The sequence below is a fragment of the Leptidea sinapis genome, chromosome 6 (assembly GCF_905404315.1).
Source record: "Leptidea sinapis chromosome 6, ilLepSina1.1, whole genome shotgun sequence".
Taxonomy (NCBI): Eukaryota; Metazoa; Arthropoda; class Insecta; order Lepidoptera; family Pieridae; genus Leptidea; species Leptidea sinapis.
The window spans coordinates 5565657-5589306 of record NC_066270.1 but is presented as its reverse complement, the minus strand read 5'-3'; the positions used below and the strand labels follow the sequence as shown (position 1 = coordinate 5589306).

The window sequence follows — 23650 nt, the reverse complement described above, 5'->3', positions numbered from 1 at the left end:
ACACGAGGTATAGATTCATAATCGTTACACACCTTTGCAACGATTTCTTGTTTGTATGTTAAGTGATACGGCCTGCCCATTACAATGCGGATTCTTGAAAAACCCAAAATTTATGATGATGACAATTATTTTAACTCTATCATTCACTAGCTTTGGCGTCCTTAAACTTAAATAGGGCTTGCTCACTAGTGCTTGACGACAGAAAACGCGCCGTTGTGGTAACTGGTACCCAATAAGCTGGTATCTTTGGCAAAGGATATCATCCCCACCATCTGGATGTGTGGCGGTCCTCCACAGTGCCGGTTTACAAAGAGCTTTCTTCCACGTACTACAAAGCTGTGGAATGAACTTCCTTGTGCGGTGTTTCCGGGACGATACGACATGGGTACCTTCAAAAAAAGCGCGTACACCTTCCTTAAAGGCCGGCAACGCTCCTGTGATTGAATCTGGTGTTGCCAGAGATTGTGGGCTGCGGTGATCACTTAATAACAGGTGACCCGTACGCTCGTTTCCTCCTATTCCATAAAAAAAAAGATGCCTCGTTTGGTTTTTGTTTATATTCGGCTTTAACTATACTAGTTTCGTTTTAAACATAGGTGTTAATTGTTATTAGCTTGACTAGGTGTGGCCGTTCCATAAATAATCAGATAATGTAGGCGATTGGTATAGATTTAGGCAACGCTTAGGGTTATAAAGGCCGAAGTATGCATATGTATAAAAAAATAGCAAAATCACTCACAATTTATTTCGATAGTGGACAATTCGTTTCAATTACCTGCCTATAAGTATATTCCAATATGCTAATCCAATTATTAACATTTAGCACATAATTAACCTATTTAAATGACTGTCAACGCGGCTAAAATATCGAATATGTCGGTATACTTACGACACGTCAAAAAAGTTTGCGTTAAAAGGTCTCTAGCGTTTTCTGGTTAGAGTAAACTAAATAATTATGAAAAGAGGATTGTGTGGTTTTATTAAACCACGGTAAATGTGAAACTTTTTCACATTACATACATTTAACTAAATTTTTTTAGAATAGTATTCCATTAAGGGTATAAAATCGCTTTATCAATCTTAATTTTATGCTTGAAAAATTGGAATGATAATGGGAAATAATAAAAGTAGACTGAAGTCTCCAACTAATATTTTTATTGAACTCTGTGTCTTAGCCCTGGTTAAAAATATTGATTGAAAAGGATTACATTAAACACTGACAAACAACATTTACATTAAACACTGACAAAAACAAACAAAATAACGTGGAGCACTGGCACAAATAAGTAATAGTCTATACACTACACGGTCAGCTGCTGCGAACTATAAGCGCCGCCCGACCGTCACGCGACAAGCAACACACAGACGAAAAAGTTTAAGACGATGTAATAAAAGTTTAATTTTAATAAAATATCTTTAAAGATTAATTACGCTAAGAGCTTAACGATGTACCTACGAATATTAATAGTTATCTACTTATATCAGAAAGGTACGATTTATCTACAGAAAATACAAATCGTGCTATGACCATGAAGATCTCATGTACTCTCGGATGGCAATGGAGAGCTATGCTAGGAGTTTCCCTGCGAGATCGAATCAGAAATGAGGAGATCCGTAGGAGAACCAAAGCCACCGACGTAGCCGAAAGGATTGCGAAACTGAAGTGGCAGTAGGCGGGGCACATAGCTCGACGGACAGATGGCCGATGGGACAGTACTTCCTAAGTCCTTCAATGGCCTCCACGTACTGGAAGACGTAGTCCGGGTGGTCCATCTTATGAGGAACCAACCTCACTTGATTTTGACAGGACAATGATTGATCCCTGCCGTCGAATTCCACCTTCGCACGACACGCCATAAATTAGGATATCATCCTCAACATCTGCTTGTGTGGCGGTCCTCCACTAAGCGCTTTTCAAGGAGCTTTCCTCCACGTACTACAAAACTGTAGAATGAACTTCCTTGTGCAGTGTTTCCGGGACGATACTACATGGGTACCTTCAAAAAATGCGCGAAAACCGTTCTTAAAGGCCGGCCACGCTCCTGTGATTTCTCTGTTGCAAGGGAATGTGGGTGGCGGTAATTACTTAACACCAGGTGACCAGTACGTTCGTTTGTCCTTCATTTTCGATGAAGAAATAAATGAATTACGACTAGATACAAAAAGAGACGTGAGACGTAAATTGATCCCTAGGGCATATCCATAATTTATTATTTAGGTATCACATTACGTTTAGAGTTTTAATATTGTAATATCAGGTGATTATTCAATCCATATAACTTAATGCCTTAATCCACTCGATTATTCACGATTTTCCTAGCATTGAGAACTAAATATAATTGATTTCTTTCGAAAAAATAATTTCTTATTTTAAAGTGATACTAATAATATGTTTAATTTACGACCCACGCGTAGGCTACAAGGGTTGCCTCAGTTGGTAAGAGCGCTCGAACGGAACACGAGAGGTCGCGGGTTCGAGTCCTGCATCGTTCATAACTTTTGGTTACAAATTATACTTATATAATGCCAAGAGTATCTACTTACAACAGTGGAGCCTCATGTACGCTGAAATAAAATAAAATCCTTGTAGGTATATGATATTTGCCCGAAAAGATTAATTATTCCAAAAAGGAGACTGTATGATATACCTCCCTATGTAAGTAATAATAATAGATAGCTCATGTTTGATACGCCTCTTATGATTAGTTTTTGCCTACACAAAATCTGATACAATGGATGATTCTACAACCAAAATATAGCTTGCCCGTTTTGTGATTGTAGCCCTACACCCATGCTTTAAATCCTCTATTAAATATTTTAAAACAGTTTATTTCCAACATTAAGATACCCGAGGTCCTAATAACCATGACATCATCTAAACGAGTGCTGTAATGAAATTCAGAACAACATTATATCCTTTTTCATTACAACACTCTTTTTGATGATGTAATGGTTACGAGGACTGGCTTTTTTAATGTTAGCAGAAAGCTAACTGTTTCAGAATTTTTTTTAGAGGATTCATATTATGGCTGTAGATAAAGTCTTGTATGCAACTGTTGATAATTAGGTATTAAAACACTCATGTGATACTATTGGGAGTACCTACTATACCAGTGGGAGGCTCCTTTGCACCGGATGCCTGCTAGATTATGGGTACCACAACGGCGCCTATTTCTGCCGTGAAGCAGTAATGTGTAAGCATTACTGTGTTTCGGTCTGAAGGGCGCCGTAGCTAGTGAAATTACTGGGCAAATGAGACTTAACATCTTAGTCTCAAGGTGACGAGGGCAATTGTGGTGCCGCTCTGAATTTTTGAGTTTTTCAAGAATCCTGAGCGGCACTACATTGTAATGGGCAGGGCGTATCAATTACCATCAGCTGAACGTCCTGCTCGTCTCATCCCTTATTATCATAAAAAAAATATTATCATATGATAAACGCACATTCGTGTTTTAAAACCCCTTATTACACAACAGTTGCATAAATAACTATAACGTTATAGTTCCTCGATCCACAAACGCCAAGCCATACTTTTCAACAATATTATGTGAGTTTATTAAATCAGGGTTTACATGTAGAACTTGGCTCTACGATCTCATAACTTTTTTTTACAGCGATTTCGCTAATGATTTCATTGTGAGATTATAAATCTTTACCTAACATGAAATGTTTTCCGTGGTTGAATATTCAAAAACCGGGTATAATTTATACTTGGGAGCAGATAAATTTGTGTTTGCAGTTCAAAATAAATAGTTTTTATATACTTAAATGCATTACAAATATTAGCTCATTACAAGAATTATTTGCTCAGTTTGTTTACGTAGTTATGAGCAGCAAAGTCCATTACTAACTTATCATTTACAAAATTACGAGTGACGTGTTCGCAAACAGGCCGACATAAGACCATTAGTTGGGTAGGTAGGTATTGTACTCTTACCGAATTAGTAGATCTATTTGTTCGTTTGTGCATACAAAAAGAGGGGAAGACAACTACAGTAAATACAAACAATGATTTTAGAATCGTTTCTAGAATATATTTAAGTCTTATAATCATTAAGTAGGAAGGTGAACTACGAACATGAGAAATATAAAAAATTAAATTGTGTTGATGATATTACAAAAAATGGAAGTTGATGACTTATAGAAATGGCGCCCATATACCATAATTTGTACTTATACTTTCAATTACGAACATTTTAGTTTCTTACATCACAATTTTTATTATTTTTTACAAGCAGGTTTTGCTGGTGTTTTCAGTTACACTTTTAATTGTAAGTGTTGATGCGTCAAAATTGTCCGATTCTGTTGAGCTCTGATAATCATCTCCGTCACTGGTTTGTGAGCTGGGGCTCGCTGGTGGTAAAGGCATCAAGATCATAGAATCAAGTGGACAAAACCTACCATCACTAGTGAATGATTCTAAAGTCCATGAACTGAACGTGGATCCCTTAGAAGGAGGCAAACGTACAATTAGCGACATAACATTACTCGCGGGGCAGCACGACGACGATTTGTGGTATATTGTTACAGTATTTCTACTGAAGGTGTTCAAATCAACTGATATCGGCCCATAAGATGATGACGATTTTGGATCCAATGACAAAGTGGACGCCGTAAATATTTCTGTCGTTGTGTCAGTGATAGACCATGAAATAACAGCGTCAGTTCCTTCAGATGAACTCTTGATTTCCCCTGATTCTGTAGTCCAGGGAGTGAGTATCATACTCAAGGTGTTGTCTGTGGCTACTGAAGTTATAAGCGAGCTTTGGTCTTCTACGGATGACGTACTCTGAGTCGATATATCCGGCGCACTTACCGAGCAAATAATTCTGAACTTTTTTATTACATTTATTTTACAATAGGAGCGAGTTAAGGTTGATTGTCTCATATTCTTCGCTGTTCATTTCAAACTGTGTGTATCTTGGACATATTTGGAAAAGGATAGTAGGCGTTTGCCAGCTCCATCAGCCAGCGATAGTCGCGTATTGTGTCCACGATAGTTTGCAAATAAATCAACGGATTCATTTTGAGGAGTCTTACTATATTGCTTCCTCAAAAATATCTTGTGGATTCTTTTTACAACATGCTGCTAAAGTTTTAAAATATTTTTGCGATTTTTTTTACTCCCATAATGTTAATTTTACGGGCTTTTCACATTTAACATTTTATGAAAAATAACTGTCAAATTGGCACCTAATTGATAGAATAACATTTTATATTTTTTCATTTTAGCTTGAGCTTAACAATTATTAAACCATAGATATCTGCAGATTAAAAAATATACAAATTTTCATTATGACTATCCCTGCAATAGCGAGCACTCGCGTTTTGAATGCGCTGAGTATATTTTTTTGTACGAACCAGTATGCGGTCGCCATAAACCGTTTCACCGTAGTTTAATTTAGAAAACACCAGTCGCATAGTTTCTGCCGGATTTTAGGAGTGATGTGATTTCTAATACGTTAGAGTAATTTATGAGATAAAAGCATGCTTTCAAGCATGCACCTCAGGCTTGCATGGAAGACAATGTCGAGATTCCGAGCTTCATTCACGCTTTCCAGCGATAATCCCGTAATGTCTATGTATGGATTAGCTCTTTCAAAGTATTTTATAAGAGAAGGTGTACCAAGAATCGTATTAATAGTTTTATCTGCATTTAAGGATAAAGCACTACGACTACTCAGCAATACGTTGTAGGTTAGCATTCAACTGATTTATAGCTACTTGAGTATGCCCTGTAGGAAACGAAATGTAAGTCATGCACATATTATATGTTATACTATCAATCATGTAAGTATATTATTTATGATATCAACAGTGTAACACAGACGAGTAAAAAAAAGAAGATCTCTGCGCCGTGATATTAGCAAGTGAAGCACCTTTATGCTAGTGTGTGTGCGGTTACGGGGGATACTAGTTTTTTCTCCCTTAATAATCATATATGGCCACAAATACTTATATAGTATCATTTTTACACTTTATCACAACGCACGACGGCATTTTTAAAATATTTTATTGAGACGCAAACTGATCTGTCACAGACGATGACAATTCTCATAATGGCCGCCTATCGGCCTGTAGTAGTGTAAGTGTGTGCGTGGGGCTATGTATTTACACGTTAATCGGCTTGTTTTGGTGGTACACTGTTATGTAAGGTGACACGGAGTCCTTATTTTTTTACAAGTGCAGTGTAAATGATAATAACCGTTGCAATGGTTACAAAGGGTCTCTCGGGGACCTCTATAACAGGGTTATTGGTTGGTTATTGGTAAGAACCAATAACCCTGTTATAGAGGTCAGACTTATTCCCGTAAGGAGGTCATAGGAGTGATTATCTGCGATGTGAACCGTTTTTGAGAAAGAAGAAGAATACTGATAAAGACAGACAAAATTACTTTAGTGTGCGTGACAAGCAACGTCTTACACTCGCGATTTGTACGACACTTTGTGTTAGTGTGCGTGCATTCTATCGAGACCTAATGATCTAAGTTTTTGAGTTATCATGTTTTTTAATTTTATTCAAAGTAAGTCAAAAATGCAACACCAAATATTTAAAAAAAAGTATCATTTATTTGTCAATTAAACAACAATTTCATCGGTCGTGACTAAAAATGCCTTATTTATTACCTTACTTATTTACTGTCTAAAATGCCTTAAAAAACGTTATGATACTTGGCTTGTAGATTATATAGGTATCTATATGATTTAAAAGAATCTTTAAAAAAATATCACAAATGAAGAGGGCGTAAATGTATATTCGAAGTTCGAACTTAGGATCGTTTTTTAAAATTTCTATAAAATTAAATTCCAGTAAATAAAACAAAAATAAAAATTTAAAATAATATTTAGAAACAGTAACAGACGTAATAATAAGTAACAATTAAGACAATTTGTCCATTGGCCTAATTAAAGTTCTTGATCGAAGTAACTTCGCCTATTGCGTACGCAAACTCACATTGTTTTTCTGAGTTGTGACTTAACCACCGAAAGTCATTTATTCTGCATCGCATTTGCTGCGCCTATAACTCTTGGTTTGAGTTCTTGCGTGGATGTCTCAGGCGATACGTCGTAAACTAGGGATTTCATGTACATTGAAATCAACCGGCGTTGAACTATCGGACGCGGTCCGGTACCGCACCATATTCGATGGTACGGCGCATTATCCATCGCACCGAATTATTATTAATATCGTCCAGACCGTACTGAGTACGACTGCGGACCAATTGGTGCGAGATGGTCCGTCCGTACCAAATCCGACCATGTGTTAAGGCTATTATAACTTGTACGAATTAACATGACATGTTTATTAAATGCAACAGACATTTAAAAAAATATTTGTCGTTTTCGTACGAGAAAGTAAAATTGAAACAAAAACTTTTTTTACACATTGCATATTGCATAAACGACGTTTCAGCCAGGATGTGTCATGTTGAGTCGCTCGAGTAGTAAGTACGGATTTCCTGTGATACGAAGAGAATATGGGTATGTTCCGATATGCACTGCGAGCACTGCACACTGCTATCACTGTAGAAAAATTCGTTCCGTTATGGACTGCCAGTAATCAGTATACTGCCGCACTACCCTAGGGAAATATATGACGTCATAAATCGCCGCCATATTCTTCTGTGAGCACTGGCGTTTTAGAGGTAAGCTACTCGTAGTACTTTGATCACGTGATCAGTAAAAACCACTCGAGTGCCTATCGTTTTATAAACAATACCTACAGTTTATTCCCAAATATTTTTAATTTGACCGTACTCCAACAACAGTTTCTTATTAAACTAGAAAACTTTAATACACTCATTTGAAATTTGAATGCTACGTCAAAAATTGCGGCAGTATACGGGATTGTGTTCAGTTTTAAATAGTAATCAGTATAACTGGCTATAAAGGAACGGCTTCACAGTATACTAAATTGACGTCACACTGAACAGTGGTCGCAGTGCATATCGGAACATACCCTAAGTACATTGAAATCAACCGGCGTTATAGCCTAAACACATGGTCGTATTTGGTTCGGCCGAACTATCGGACGCGGTCCGGTACCGCACCATATTCGATGGTACGCCGCACTGTCCATCGCACCAAATTATTATTATTATCGTCCAGACCGTACTGAGTACGACTGCGGACCAATTGGTGCGAGGCGTCCACCTACATCCACCGTACCGTCCGATGGTCCGGCCGTACCAAATCCGACCATGTGTTAAGGCTATTATAACTTGTACGAATTAACATGGCATGTATATTGCATGAAAGCAGAATAAATGCAGTTGAAATGAGAGCGTTGAGAAGTATGATAGGAGTTAAACTGAGTAACAGGATAAGAAATAGTGAGATAAGAAAACGTTGTGGTCTGAAAGAAGATGTTGTGACAAAAATTGAGAAAGGTATGCTGTGATGGTTTGGACATGTCGAGAGAATGAATGAAGAACGATTGACGAAGAAAGTGTATAAGGCCAGTGTGAATGAAAGTGTTGGAAGGGGTAGACCTAGGCGGACGTTTCAAGATCAAATCAGGGACGTCTTGAAAAAAGCCAGGTCAAGAGTACCCTAAACCGGAGAGCATGTATGAAAGGAATAATGAAAGTGGACGAAGCGAAAGAAGTATGTAAGGATCGTAGCAAGTGGAAAGAAGTGGTCTCTGCCTACCCCTACGGGAAAGAGGCGTGATTTTATGTATGTATGTATGTTATGTATATTACATGCAACAGACATTTAAAAAAATATTTGTCATTTTCGTACGAGAAAGTAAATGGAACAAAAACTTTTTGCACGCTGCATACTCGTATTGGCACCTGGCACAAACGACGTTTGAGCCGGTGTCATGTTGATTTGCCCGAGTAGTAAGCAAGGATTTCCTGTGATAGGTAAGAGGCAGAACCGGGAGTGATATAACATAGCTAACCTAACAAAGCCAATCTTGAGTCTTTGGTTGCAGTGAGACGAAGAGAATATATATGTTCTTTATTATTAGACTTAAAGAGAATAATAATGAGGCATAGTACTTGTTGTTAAAATAAACTCAATATCACACGATTTTAGTAATTAGTCCATTTAAAAGATATTTATTTTAATGTTGCGATACATGTATCAATAAATAGCAATAAACATAATAAATTTACTATAAAAGTTATCTTAACAATTAATTGGCTTTTGTAATAAAAGAAAGACGTCATAAAAATTATTCATTAATGATAATTATTACTTCGGTATGGTCTTAAATTACGGGTTTAAATATTGTAGGGTACCTTTTTTTAATAAGGGACGAGACGAGCAGGACGTTCAGCTGATGGTAATTGATACGCCCTGCCCATTACAATGCAGTGCCGCTCACGATTCTTGAGAAACTCAAAAATTCTGAGCGGCACTACAATTGCGCTCGTCACCTTGAGACATAAGATGTTAAGTCTCATTTGCTCAGTAATTTCACTAGTTACGGCGCCCTTCAGACCGAATCACAGAAATGCTTACACATTACTGCTTCACGGCAGAAATAGGCGCCATTGTGGTACCCATAATCTAGCCGGCATCCTGTGCAAAGGAGCTTCCCACTGGTACCTACCTAACTAGAAACTGTCTACAGATGCCGTGCAAACTATAAATTGGCTCTCAATCGACTGTTAAAATGTGTTATTTATAATTATAAATAACACATTTTACAAATAACACAATATATAACACGTTACATATAATTATAAATAACACATTTTACAAATAACACAATATATAACACGTTACATATAATTATAAATAATACATAATTATGTACCTGTTATCTTATATTTTATAATATTCTACCTACATATTTATACATAATTTAAAGAAATAAATATTTTAACTGTTGCATCCAAATATCTTATTGATAATGTTATGTATGTACATAGGCACATAAGTTAACTAGGTTGATACTAGGAACAAACGTAACTTGTTATGCCTTCGACTCGGTTAAGTCAAGTAAGTAAGTCTTTTGTCGGACGATGTATTTGCTTTTACAATATTATCCCCGAAAATGTAGAATACAAATGTGTTACGTAATTTAAAAGAATTGTTAGAAAAATTTGTGTGGTACCATAAATGACTTTCTTAATGATATTAAGGATTGGAGATGGAAAGATCGCCCTCAGGCTATTAATTAATAAATATTAAATCGTAATGATACTTTTATGAAAAAAAAATCCTGCTGAGTTTATGCGCCCGCTCCTCTCTGTAGCCCTATTCTCGTAAGAAAACGAGAATAGGATCAAAGCGTTCTTATATCAATAGGTTAAAATTCAAAAAAAGATTGTAATGGAGTTACGTTCCGATTTAGGGAAATAGTATGATGCCTATTTTCGTAATAAGAGCGAATGTTAATTGTTGGGAGATGTGTATTATGCAAAATTTTTACGTTTGGTTGAGTTGACAAATTAAAACATCATATAATAGAGCATAGATAATCGTTTTAATAAAAGTAGAAATGTTTTAGGTAGAACAATATTGTTAGCTTTCGGCGGCTTGAATCACAAGTATCAAAACAGAAAGAAACCTTTACATTATCTGATAACATCAAGTCACTCATATCGAGAAGGCACACTCTACAACAAAAAACAGATAGAACAATAGAAGAAAAAATAGAGTTAAAAGAATTATATAGAATAATAAAAGAGCAATACAGGATGACTATGACAATTACAAGTTAAAACGATATGAGAAATGTATAAAGCAAACTAGCGGAATAAAAAGAATTCATAAAAAATTGCATAATAATAAATTATGAATACCGAAATTGAAAACATTACAAGCAACTACAGAAGATAGAAAAGATCTAGTACAAATGGCCACTGATTTCTACAAACACCTATACAGACAAAAACAAGAAACAAACGAAAGAATAATTATCACAGGATATAAAAAACGTCAAACTGAAAACGGGAAACCACAATATTTTACTGGAAAAGAAATACAGGTATCTATTAGAGATCTAAAAAATAACAAAAGCCCCGGACCCGACTTTATTACAAACGAAGCGATAAAATTAGGAGAAGAACAAATATTAGGACTAATAAATAGATTATTTAATGAAATACTAAGAGAGGAGACGGTTCCAGCTCAATGGAATGAATCGGAAATAATTCTACTCTACAAGAAAGGAGACCCTTCTTGTGTATCAAACTATAGACCAATAAGCTTAAATGTCGAATCTCTACAAACTACTTTCGCAATGTCTCCTGAAAAGGATCGGTCCACAAATTGACGTCAAACAACCAATAGAGCAGGTAGCTTCAGACCAACATTCTCCACCATCGATCACATCCATGTGCTATGCCAGGTAGTAGAGAAATACAAAGAATTCAATATGCCTATATACCTGGCCTTCATTGATTATAAAAAAGCTTTCGACTCTATCTCCCATAACGCTATAGTTAAGGCACTTAAGTATCATGAAATCGACGACACATACATCAATATAATAATGAATATTTATAGTAAGTAGAGAGAAAGGGCCCACTGTTCGCAATTCAAAGAGGAACCAGACAAGGAGACCCACTGTCGCCAAAAATATTCATTGCAGTACTTGAGCTTATAATTCACGATATAAACTGGAAACGGGGAGGCATCAATATCAGAAATAAAAGGCTAACCCATTTAAAATTCGCAGACGACCTGGTTCTTCTATCAGCACAGCGAGAAGGTCGGTCTCGAAATACATTTTGACAAAACAAAAATCATTACAAACCATACAAAACCTACTCTCAGCATCGAAGGCGAAGTAATAGAGTACGTTGCAATCTGGTTTCGTTCAGAGAGATTGACTCGGAGGAAATAGATAGACGAATGGCGCTGGCATGGAAACGATACTGGTCCCTGAAAAATCTTCTTAAATCTAAGCTACCTATTGTTCACAAACGGAGACTCATGGACTCTATCATTCTACCTACACTAACCTATGGTAGCCAGACCTGGTCTTTAACAGAAGCTAACGCAAATAGACTGTCGGCATGCCAAAGAGCGATGGAGAGAAGTCTCCTAGGGATAAAACTTAAAGACAGGATCAGAAATGAAGAAATTCGGAAACTTACCAAAGTTAGAGATGCTATACAACATATCAGAAGACTAAAATGGAAGTGGGCCGGTCATGTAGCGAGACTTGAGGATGGGCGTTGGACGAATGTGGTCACAGAGTAGAAAGGACCAGGAAGTGGAAAGCGCAAACTAGGTCGTCCGCTCAAACGCTGGTCAGATGACATACGCGAGACCGCAGGCAAACACTGGCTCGGATTGGCACAAGATAGGGATAAATGGCACAACCTGGAGGAGGCCTTCACCCGCACGGGGGTTCCTATGAATGAAATCAAATAAATATTACCGTAACTAATAAATACTAACAAAAATTACTTTATTTCATTATAATTACTAATCAACTAAAAAAACACACAAATGTTACTTAGTTCATAGGAGCAAATAAAAAGGCTTTTTATTTTATTTTATTTTATTCGGCGGCTTCAGTTATCTTTCTAGGGAAATAATAGGAGAATACGAATCTTGACTAAAACGTGGATATAATCGGAACTTGACGTAAACATTATTTTCTACTCCTCTACTTTTATCTGTCATTTATAAATTAATCTAGGTACGGTAGGTTCATAGAAATATAAGGTAATATAAAGTACATACTGTATTACATACATAATATTTTTATATTCATATAAATAATTAGATTAATGTCAACTTAAGAAAAAAAAAACTTTTTAGTATAATTTGCCAAGATGCTGCTAGGTATATTTTGTAATTTTCAACTGTCCCGCATTGGCTGTATGGGTGTACCTTTGTCATTCCTTGAACGAAAAATGAAACCACTCACCAGAGATAAGTATGTATGTACAATAAATTTCCCTCCAATTCAATAAGCGGCATCTCGAAAATTTGTGATATTTGTTTGTTTGTTGAATTTTTTTATTACTTCATATGGCAATACAACGTTTGCTGGGCCAGCTAGTATAAATATAAAATGGTTAATAGCAACACAAGATTGCGGCTTTAACCTAACCTAGAATAAACTAACCATACTCTGTCTTTATGATATTTACTAGTGGACCCGACAGACGTTGTCCTGTACACACGTCTTAAATTTGAAAAATCGGTCCAGCCGTAACATACACATGAGCAGGATAATTATATTATATGGACGGAATTGAGAATCTAAACAATTCTCAAATTCACTGGAACACACAAAAAAACATCAAAATCGGTCCAGCTGTTTAGGAGGAGTTCAGTTACAACAGATGCACAAAAGTAATATAAGATTGGTTGCTGTGATTCAAGCCTACAAACCTGTTATAGAATTCACTGTAACTTGCAACCGTATTGGATATACAGCATAATTTAAATATTTCGATTAGTTCGTTAACTTCTCAATGTTTTGTCGCATTTATCAAAAGCCCGAGGCAAATCCAGATTCGCCCGATTGTTTGATAAACCCACGACATACCATACCCACGGTTATCCTGACATCATATTACGAGACTCGAGAAGCATCTCCGAGAGGCTGGAATATTTATAACTTAATGTCATTGCACATTTTATCGCACGGAAAGTGGGTTTATCTGCCACTCTGACGTAGTTGGCAACTCTTTACGTACATTGGTTCCCATAAATATTACGTATCTGTGCTAGATACGTCAAGATAGTCTGTATGGAGCCTATGCTACCATATACCAAGTATAGTAACTAGACTAGTTGATAACTTCCGTCTCACTCACACGAGAAAAAGAAAAACTTATGCGAGTCTTATGTAAAGAAATGAGATAGAGTGATTAGATTTTTTGTTTCGCCATGCGTGCCGGTTTTTTCAAGGTTAGCACACCCGGTGTGAAAAGAAAACCAACAATATTCCTCCAATCACGATAGAACTAGTCGGCGTTTGGACCCTCCAAAAAATTAAACAAGCGATCGAGAAACACTGCAAAGATATACAGAACAGTGGCCGCAAAATAATAAAAGTACAGTGCTATTCCGCCGCAAACCACCAAATACTTAAAGATGGTCTGATAAAAGAAAAAGTCGAATTTTACACTTACAGCCGCAAAGACGTAAAGTTACCCAAAGTGGTTATCAAAGGACTACCTAATTTTGTTCAAAGTGATCTACCTGAAGAACTGGAGTCTGTAGGATTTGCAGGAGCCGTCAATTCTGAATTAAGAACTCTTCGTTCCACCGAATGTACGCCTATCTTAGTCCAGCTACCGAGTGGCACAGACATGACAAAATTCAAGAAAATTAAATACCTGTCCAACTGCGCTGTACAGATCGAACGTTACAAGCCCCGTAACAAGACAGGAACTCAGTGCTTTAGATGCCAAGGCTTTGGGCATGCTGCTCGCAACTGCAGTCGTACACCACGCTGTGTCAAGTGTGCACAGAATCACCCCACCTGGGAATGCACCAAGAAAGACAGACAAGAACCTGCTCGATGCTGCAACTGCCAACAAGACCACCCAGCAAACTATGCCCAGTGTAGTGAGAGAGTAAAATATATATCCCGTATTGAGACCAGACGCGAATTTCAACTATTCAATCACTAAAGAAAGATTTTGTCAAGTGCAACACATTCATGGAAAAAGTGATACTCATAATAACTAAGCTCGGTCATTATGTTTAATCACCATGAACTACGCATACTCTACTGGAACGCCGACGGTATTCACAGAAAGCAACAAGAACTCGTAGACCTTTCGGTGAGTATATTAAAGGTCGATATCATAGCACTTTGCGACACAAGACTTACAAATCGATTAAAACTAAATATCCCAGGCTATATTTCTTACCGACAAGACAAGCATCGCAATGGTTTTGGCCAGGGTGTAGCGTTAATGATTCGTTCTGATCTAGTTCACAACCTGATCCAGACTCCAAACACGGAAAACCTAGAAACCATTGGTATCTCTCTAAATATCTCCAACGAGACGATCACAATATTTTCAATTTATCTTTCCCCAAACCTTCCACTTATCACCAAAGATATAGATAATATTATGTCATCTGGTACCAAGGTAATTGCCATGGGTGACTTGAATTCCAAACATCCTTTATGGTCACCTGGTCCTAGCAATAACCACGGCAGAAAACTACTCACATGCTTGGTAACGAATATACTCTCCACGCCCCCCAGGTCCCAATTCAAGTGCATTATTGTGCAGATTACAGACCATCCATTCCAGATATACTTTTAAGCAAAAACTTTCCACCTAGCGACATTGAAACCAAGTTCGCTCTATCCTTTAACCATTTCCCCGTCCTTGTCAAATTTGATAGTAATCCCTCTCGTGATTTTATGCAAAAATTTAACTATGCAAAAGCCGATTGGACGAAATATCGGAGTTTTCTTAACGACAATATCACACTTTCTTCCAAAGTCTACGTATCTATAAACGATATTGACTCTCCTATTATAGACTCGCAACGTTCAATGCTAGAGGCAAGAGACATTAGTGTGCCAATTTCAACTCTTAAGCCTTGGAACAGTTGTCATTTACCTAGATGTATTAAAAGGATGATTAATCAAAAAAACTATTTACGTAGAAATGTATCAAAAGAACCAAATTATTACCTTTGCAGAATCTTACTCAGCAAAATTAACCACTTAAAAGTACGGATCAATGACGCTATCAGTCGACACAATGACAAAGTATGGAATAATAAACTTAATAAAGTTGACAACCCTGGTAACGACCTTTGGCGTCTTGTAAAAAATTTAAACCCCAAGCAATCCACTATTCCTCCCCTCAAGGCGGATGTTTTGTCCCATACCACTAACCCGCAAGAACAGTGTAATGTCTTAGCTAATGCTTTCTTAAACAACATGCTACTGACCCATGATTGGGAAAGCGTTGAAAAACAAGCAGTCGAGCGATCTATATCGCTACTGACTAATAACCATACCAGTTCCGATAGCAACTTCATGCTAGTTCGCCCGAAGGAAGTGAAAAAATTTATTTCATCCTTAAAAATTCGAAAGTCTCCAGGATCGGACGAAATTTCAAATTTACTAATCAAAAATCTCCCCCGAAAATGTATCGTTTTATTGGTAAAAATTTTTAATGCATGCCTTACTATTTGCTATTTTCCATCGCCGTGGAAAACAGCGAAAGTAATAGCTATACCTAAGGCCGGCAAAGATCTATCAGGCCCATATTCATATCGCCCCATTAGTCTTCTCCCATGCATTGGGAAACTTTTCGAAAAAATTATATACAAGCGCTTAACGAGAGCCTCAGAAAACCTCCTGATCGACGAACAATTTGGATTCCGTCAGGCCCATTCTACAGTGCAACAGCTTGTCCGAGTTGCAGAAACCGTGTCTTACAATCTTAATCTAAAGCAGTCTTAATCTACAGGAATGTTCCTACTCGATATTGAAAAAGCTTTTGACACGGTCTGGCACCAAGTCCTTCTGCATAAACTGGTTTCAATGGGAATCTGTACTCAATTAACACGAATTATCAAATCCTACTTGACTTGTCGAAACTTCAGTGTTTGTATTAATAAATTCATCCTCCCCTAAACCAATCCCTGCAGGTGTCCCTCAGGGATCAATCCTTGCCTCAATCCTATTTTTAAATTATTTAAATGATATACCTATTAAACCGCGTACTAATATTGCTTGTTTTGCGGATGACACGGCATCATTTTCCTCATCTTCTGACACCGATCTCATTATTAGTCGGTTACAGTTATCGATTGATCTATTACTTGACTACCTTAATAAATGGAAGTTAAAAATAAATGCATCCAAAACAGAGGATCATTTTTTCCAGAAAACGAAATCCTCCTAAAAGAACATTGAAAATAGATAATCTCAATATACCTTGGAGTTGTACAGTAAAATATCTGGGCACAATCCTCGACACAAAACTCAACTGGTCTGAAAATACTTCCAAGCTCTGCATCAAAGGAGTGAAGGCACTCAACGCACTCAGTCCAATCTTAAACAGGCGTTCTCGACTCAGTAGCCACACCAAACTGCGAATATACTGAACCTTGGTCTGACCCTGCATAACTTATGCTTGTCCGGTTTGGAGCAGTACATGCCAAACCAATTTAAACAAATTACAAATAATACAAAACAAAGCACTAAAATTCGCATTCAGTACTCCATTTCGGACAAACTTACATAAACTGCATAACAACATAGGCCTTCCTAAAATCGATGCTTTCATTTATAAATTAGCAACAAAATTTTACTTATATAACAATCCTAAAAGCAAAAACAAACTTATTAGAAATCTATGCAAAACCCGCAGTGAAAATCTTACATTTATCGATAAGTAGCATCGATATCGGTTACCGCATCACCATTTCCTTGAATTCGATTAGGCCGCGTTTGTTTCTATGCACTGCATTCGTGACTCATTCACGGTTACCGCACTGGAGCGAGCGGTTGCATCTCGTTAGAGTAATAGTGTTCTGCGGGTTGTATGCTGTGAACTACACGCGACATAATACGTGACGAGTTCTTGTTGCTAGCTGGAAACACATTCATATGTTATCATACCAAGTGCTGTAACTTTCCTATCCTCTAATAAATGCAAATGCTTTTATTACGAAGTTCCAACTACAAAAAATTGTCAGTGTTATAAAATGTAATGCTGTGTCTAACACCCATATTCTAAGTCGTTACCTCGAAAGTCCCTCGACTCGAACTCAGTCGAGGAGGCCTCAAGGAATGACTTGAAAGGAACTCAAGTTTGGTATTCATAGTTGTCAGTTTGAGGAATTCATGAGGTTCCTCGAATGAGTGTGAGTCGAGGTAAAACTCATGAATTACGTCATCGTTTGGAGGAATGCTAACCTTATTATTGACGATTTTTTATCTGTGGCTTTCAACTTCTTGTGTCAAGTGATTAGTGAAGTGTCAAATGAAAGCAAACACATAAATAAACAAATATTAACGCAGCGTAATTCGAATTCCTTAAATGCACTTGAAAACAAAACCCATGTTTTGCGCAAAAAATACTGTGATATTTGTGAAGTGGGTGGCTTGGAGAAGAAAATATTTTGTTCGCTTCGCAGTATACAAGTGAATTCAATCGTGTGTTGTCCTTATTGAGCAATTATTTAAAATGACTGCAACTGGAAGACAGCTTTTCAATGAAGCCGAAAATATTTGTCTGCAGGAGTTAGTGATCAAATACAAATTAAATTCGATAGCCACTATGGGGAGCGCAGTGGCTAAAAAAATCCCTGGCTTAGCCTAACAGAGGAGTACAATGCCATAGAAACGAATTCAAAAGTAAGTACTTACTGTAGTTGAAAATATATTTTATTCTATTATATTCACTTAAGGCAAACTTTACGAAACATTTGAGCAATTATTTCTTTATCACTTTACTTTTAGAGTACTGAAGCTCAACTTAAAAATGTTGGGATCAGGCGTAAAAGTATGTTGGCCTTAGAGAAAAGGGAAAGGATGAGGACCGGTCGTGGTGCCTCTAATGCTTACATACCTAGTACCTGTACTGGAGGATGCTCTCGCTGAACAGACAGATGTGGAGTTGGCAGATGTAATCGACAGTGATAACATACCTTGTAATGCAGGTAAATAACATTAAAGTACTTCTGGTACTTACTGCTTTAAGTTTATTGCCATTTGTGATTTTTTATGACTGTTTTTCTGTTTGGCAGTAATCCAAATTGATGATGTGATGTTGTTAGACATGTCATCTCAAGTACCAGCAGTTGAACATGTGTCAGAAATAGGTAAAATAACCAACCTTTTTAAAATTATAAAAAATAATATTATGTTATTATATATTATGTTTATTGTTAAGTATTAATGTTATACGTAATTTTACAGAAAACATTATAAACACTCCTCCACATTTGACAGAGTCCCGGTAGACTGATTATAGTGCAGCTCCATCACAAGGTAGTTATAAAAATATTTTGTCAAAGTTTAAAATGAATGTACATTCAATTAAATTAAAAAAATGTTATACCTGAACACATTATAATAGGCAAAATAGTTGCCATAATCAACCACTTAATTAATGTCTGACTGTTCATCACTGGTGTCTTTTCTTATTATTTGAAGATAGGGGATATAGAGCCTCAACTCGCCATGCTGATTAAATACTGGTTGATGGGCTTAGATAACTTATTGCAACTCTTTACATTTATTATCAGTTGTTAGTGGTAGTGACTGGGTCGACAGTTTAACTTGTTCTCTATTGATGGTATGGTTAGAGAGACGGAGACCACAGGCCTATTGTTATTATTTAAAAAAAAAATCAATAAATGTCTGAAATTGTTGTTTTACTTTTACAATATAGGTCTTATTATATGATTTACATTTCAGAGTCAAGAAATATACGGACCAGAGTGATTCAAGAAGAATTTCATATCCGTCAACAAACATATGGAAAATCTCAGAAAAGGGAAGAGGAGCTGCATAAGCTCTCGCAGAATAGCTGAGAAGGAGTGGATGGTGAAGGCAGCAGAGGAGATTTTTCTCAAAGCCAAAACTGAGAGAGAAGCTGCAGAGGAACTTCTCCTCTGCAATAGAGCCAAAAGAGAAGAGGCTGAATTAAGTTTAAGAATATTTAAAAATAAAAATTTTGAAAATTAATTTAGTATTAGGTTGTATGTATATGTTTATTTCAATTCTATTGTGTAATAAAAAACTTTATTGCTTAGTATTCATTCATTTATAAATCATCCAAAAATTTAGTTGTGAACAGTATTTAACAAACTTATTAATATAACAATAATAGTAAAGATTAATATTTAAATTTTCCTTAAAGTAACATTTAAAAAAATAAAGTAACATATAAAAAAATGTATGTATAAAAACATAATAAGATGTAGGTGTTAACTAAAATGTCTTGCTATAAATGCAGCCCTTATAACACTACCTTGTGCTGTATCACCAGTGTGAGGTACTGGAACTACAGCAAGATTGGTTAAGGGTTCAATCATTTCTTGATTGGTCTCAATACTAATATTATATAGCACAGCACATGCCACTATAATATTACATGTATTTGCCAGATTATTTTGCAGTTTTCTATTCAAACATGCAAATTTTCTTTTCCATACACCATTAAACCTTTCTATAATATTTCTAGTACTGATATGGGCCCTATTATATTTGAATTCAGGTTGTGATTGAGGATTATGGACTAGTGTATACATGTATGGTGACTGTGCATAACCACTATCACCAATCAGTAAACCTGCAATTTCCCCTTCTTCAAATCTCATATAACACCTGCTATTATTAAATATTCTAGAGTCATGGACAGATCCAGGCCAGCGTGCTACGATATCATATATTTCCATCCGAGGGCCACATACTATTTGCACATTAATTGAAAACCAACCTTTACGATTGCGAAATACTTCGCCGTTTTGTCGGTTTGGATTTTTTATTGGAATATGGGTACAATCAATGCATCCAATAACCCCAGGAAATCCAGCAACACGATGAAATTGAATCTTCACATTAGCTTGCTCAGGGACGTCAGGAAATTTAATGAAGCGCCTTATTTTTAAAGCTAAAGCTTTCGATACATTGGCCACAATCTTTGAAACGACTGATTGACTTATTTGGTGCAAGTCGCCGCAAACAATCTGTAAAAATACCGATTAAAGTAAAAATGTATACATACAAAGCTTTGTATTGCAATTTTATGAATGTAGACAAGTTATAAGAACACTTACTTGAAAGTTTCCAGTTGCGTAAAATCGTAAGGCTGCTAGCATTTGGATCACTGGTGGAATCGGCAATCCACGCTTGCTGTCTCCAGTATTTTGGAAGAGCAGGGGTAACAAAAAGCTTGCCACAATATTTTTGGTGAAGCGGAATCTTATTCGAAATTCATTTTCATCATAAATTTCCATCGGATTTTCTGCATCTCGTAAATATCGTCGCGATAAGTAGTCGTAAGGACTATCGTACATATATTCAATAAAACTTTCGAAAGACATTATAAAAAATTAATGAAATAATGTCTTTTGTAGCTAACAATTACTTATAAACTTCCTCAAGGTAGATGGCGATCAACCTTACATTTGACAGTTGGTTCCTCGACTCAAACTCACCTCGAGTGAGGAAGGTGTTTGAGGTAAGGACAAAAATTACAACTGTGAATATGAAAACCCCTCAGTGAGGTTGAGTCGAGTCGAGGAAATCATGAGTTTACGACTTAGAATATGGGTGTAAGGCTTACATAGACTAAAAAACCTTGCTGAATTAATAATTATTATACTTAACAACGTTCGTTTACCATGTAATTAACTTATTCTATACGTTTTATATGTTTTTATTAGGCCTAAGTACCCACAAAACAATACCTAAAACCACGATACTGTCTACAGGATCTACCTACACTGGTTTTGTACATAACTTAATTTACTTGATAATAAAGATATTTTGAAATTGAATTGACACCCGGTGTGCTAAACAAACTTGACAGCGCTGCACAGAAAACTTGTGAAACGTGTGAGATATCCACTATTTATTCAACATAAGTGACAATTTTAAGTAGAATCGAAGGAAATATGGTGCGATGTTGTGTTTTACGATGTAAAAGTGATAGTGAAAGAACACTTGTGTTATATTATGTACCTATATATATAGGATATTATCTGTCTCATGTTGGCCACGCCAAACCGATGTCTACCTATTATACTTGGTCTATGGTATGGAGGTTAGAGGTAAGAAGAATAATCTGTCTATATGAAAAAGCGTTAGTGAAAGAGTATCCGTCAAAATGCATTAAATTAGCGTGGCGCTACAGTAGCATCAGGGTAAATCTTAAAAGAAGCGCCAAATATAAAAAAATACTAATCACTCTCGGTGTACGTTTCCCTATAATAATTCTTTAAGGTTATATTTACTATATTATTTTGTACAACGTAATTAGTTCAAATTTACAATAATTAATTACTTTAGCAATAATATTTTTTTTTAACTCGGTATAATTTAATTCGTTTACAGTTGCTACATTCACCATACTTCATACCATACCAGCGCCATTGTGGAAGTTTTTTGAACTGTTATACACAGAATAAGCTGAACACTTGAACACTTTTTAAACTTTTCTCCCTTATGAGATGATTTTTCTTACTTCACCCTCCATAATAGTCTGGTAATCGAAACGTGAACCCACCGTTCTATCCTATTCTTTATATTGTGGCTTTTGTGGAAAGATCACCATAATTGAGTTAATGTCAGGTTGAGGTTGGCTACCAAGTAATGAATAATAGTACGGTGTTGAAAATGATTCCAGTTTCAACGGTAATGATCCGTGTTTTATACAACAGTTTTATCAGTTTATGTTAAATTCTAGATCAAATATAAAAATGTTAGTAAAATTAGAAAATTATTTTAAAAAATAGACACAGATTTATATAAAATTATTTATGTTAGTGTTACTTTAAACCTAATCTTATTTATCCTAATATATTCAGAAATGGAGCGAAAACCAGAGAAAGTAGATACTTAAAGGATGTAGGATGGGGAATTTCAGAATGTATTAAATTGTATAGGAAAGAATGCATTAAAGGACAAATAAATAATATAGTCCACATTACCCTCATCTAAGCCACAGCCGCACAGAATAATCCCTTATCCTAAGTTTTGCCAGAAATTAATTAACGAATTACTTATTGTTTTTTTATATTTTAAAGTAAAGATATATTTATATTCAAACAAAACAAATCTTATAACTATATTTACAATTCTACGATTACATAAAATTAAAACTATCATTACGTGGAAGCGTACCAAGAATACTGGCAGCATTACCGCGTTGGATAGCAAGGCTGATCCGTTGACCGAAATAGCTGCCAGCGCTTGGGTTTCCAGTAGCCTTATTGAGGCGCGTAGATAGTATTTTGAACATTCTCCGCGCCTCTGGGCCCCACGCGCCAAGTGTCTTGACACCAAACGGCACAAAGATGTATGACTCACTGAGAGTTGTAATTTCTTAAGACTCATTAAAACAACATAAATCAATAAAAATGTATTTATTTTTGAAAAACATTTTTCACCTTTCTAAAACTATAACAATCTGAGTCGTATACTTAGGTACCTACTCTAATATTTACATTGCTTAGTTATTGTACTCAAAGGAAAGGAAATACACATTCTTTGAATCAAATTTCACAGTAAAACAATTAATGTCATAATATAAAAAATCATGACATAATATATAAATTTGTTGTCTACAAAAAGCTTTAGTATTTACCTATTATTATTATTGGCACCATAACTTTATAAATGATTCTCCAGGCTGATCAAACGATATTTTCTCAAGGAAGACTTCGCATAGGAACATGACGGAGGAGGGAATCCAGAAACATGACGGAAAAAGATGAGATAGAATAAAATTGTTAAGGAGGCAAGTATTCACAAGGATTTGTTTAGCTGAAGTAAGAAGCACTAAGCTTAATTACTTATAGGGCATACAGATTTTAATAAAATACTTCCTGTATCTATCTGAAAAATAAAGTTGTTGAATTTATTTGATTTACATTAAACATCAAATCAGGAAAATAGTTTGTCTAAACAGAATCAAATCAAAAGGTATTTAATCAAAAGCTCAAAAAATTACACTTCTGAAAAGTGCTTTAGTGAGCAAGAAGTGGCAAAAAACTCATTGCCACT

At 36.0% G+C, this 23650-nt stretch overlaps 1 protein-coding gene and 1 long non-coding RNA gene across 2 annotated transcripts; one reads left to right on the top strand and one right to left on the bottom strand.

Moving 5' to 3' along the window:
- The first annotated feature begins 17634 nt into the window (after positions 1 to 17634).
- LOC126964816 (uncharacterized) lies at positions 17635 to 19673 on the top strand. Its single transcript, XR_007729430.1, has 5 exons — positions 17635 to 18271; positions 18377 to 18576; positions 18664 to 18738; positions 18836 to 18907; positions 19337 to 19673. It is a non-coding gene; the product is annotated as an uncharacterized LOC126964816 (long non-coding RNA).
- A 17-nt stretch (positions 19674 to 19690) lies between these two features.
- LOC126964800 (putative nuclease HARBI1) lies at positions 19691 to 21200 on the bottom strand. The gene is made up of 2 exons (XM_050808071.1): positions 20701 to 21200; positions 19691 to 20610 (listed from the first exon to the last, which is right to left on the bottom strand). Exons 1-2 carry the CDS (start codon positions 20965 to 20967, stop codon positions 19849 to 19851), a joined length of 1029 nt encoding a protein of 342 aa, XP_050664028.1. The 5' UTR covers positions 20968 to 21200; the 3' UTR covers positions 19691 to 19848.
- Between the last annotated feature and the right edge of the window lie 2450 nt (positions 21201 to 23650).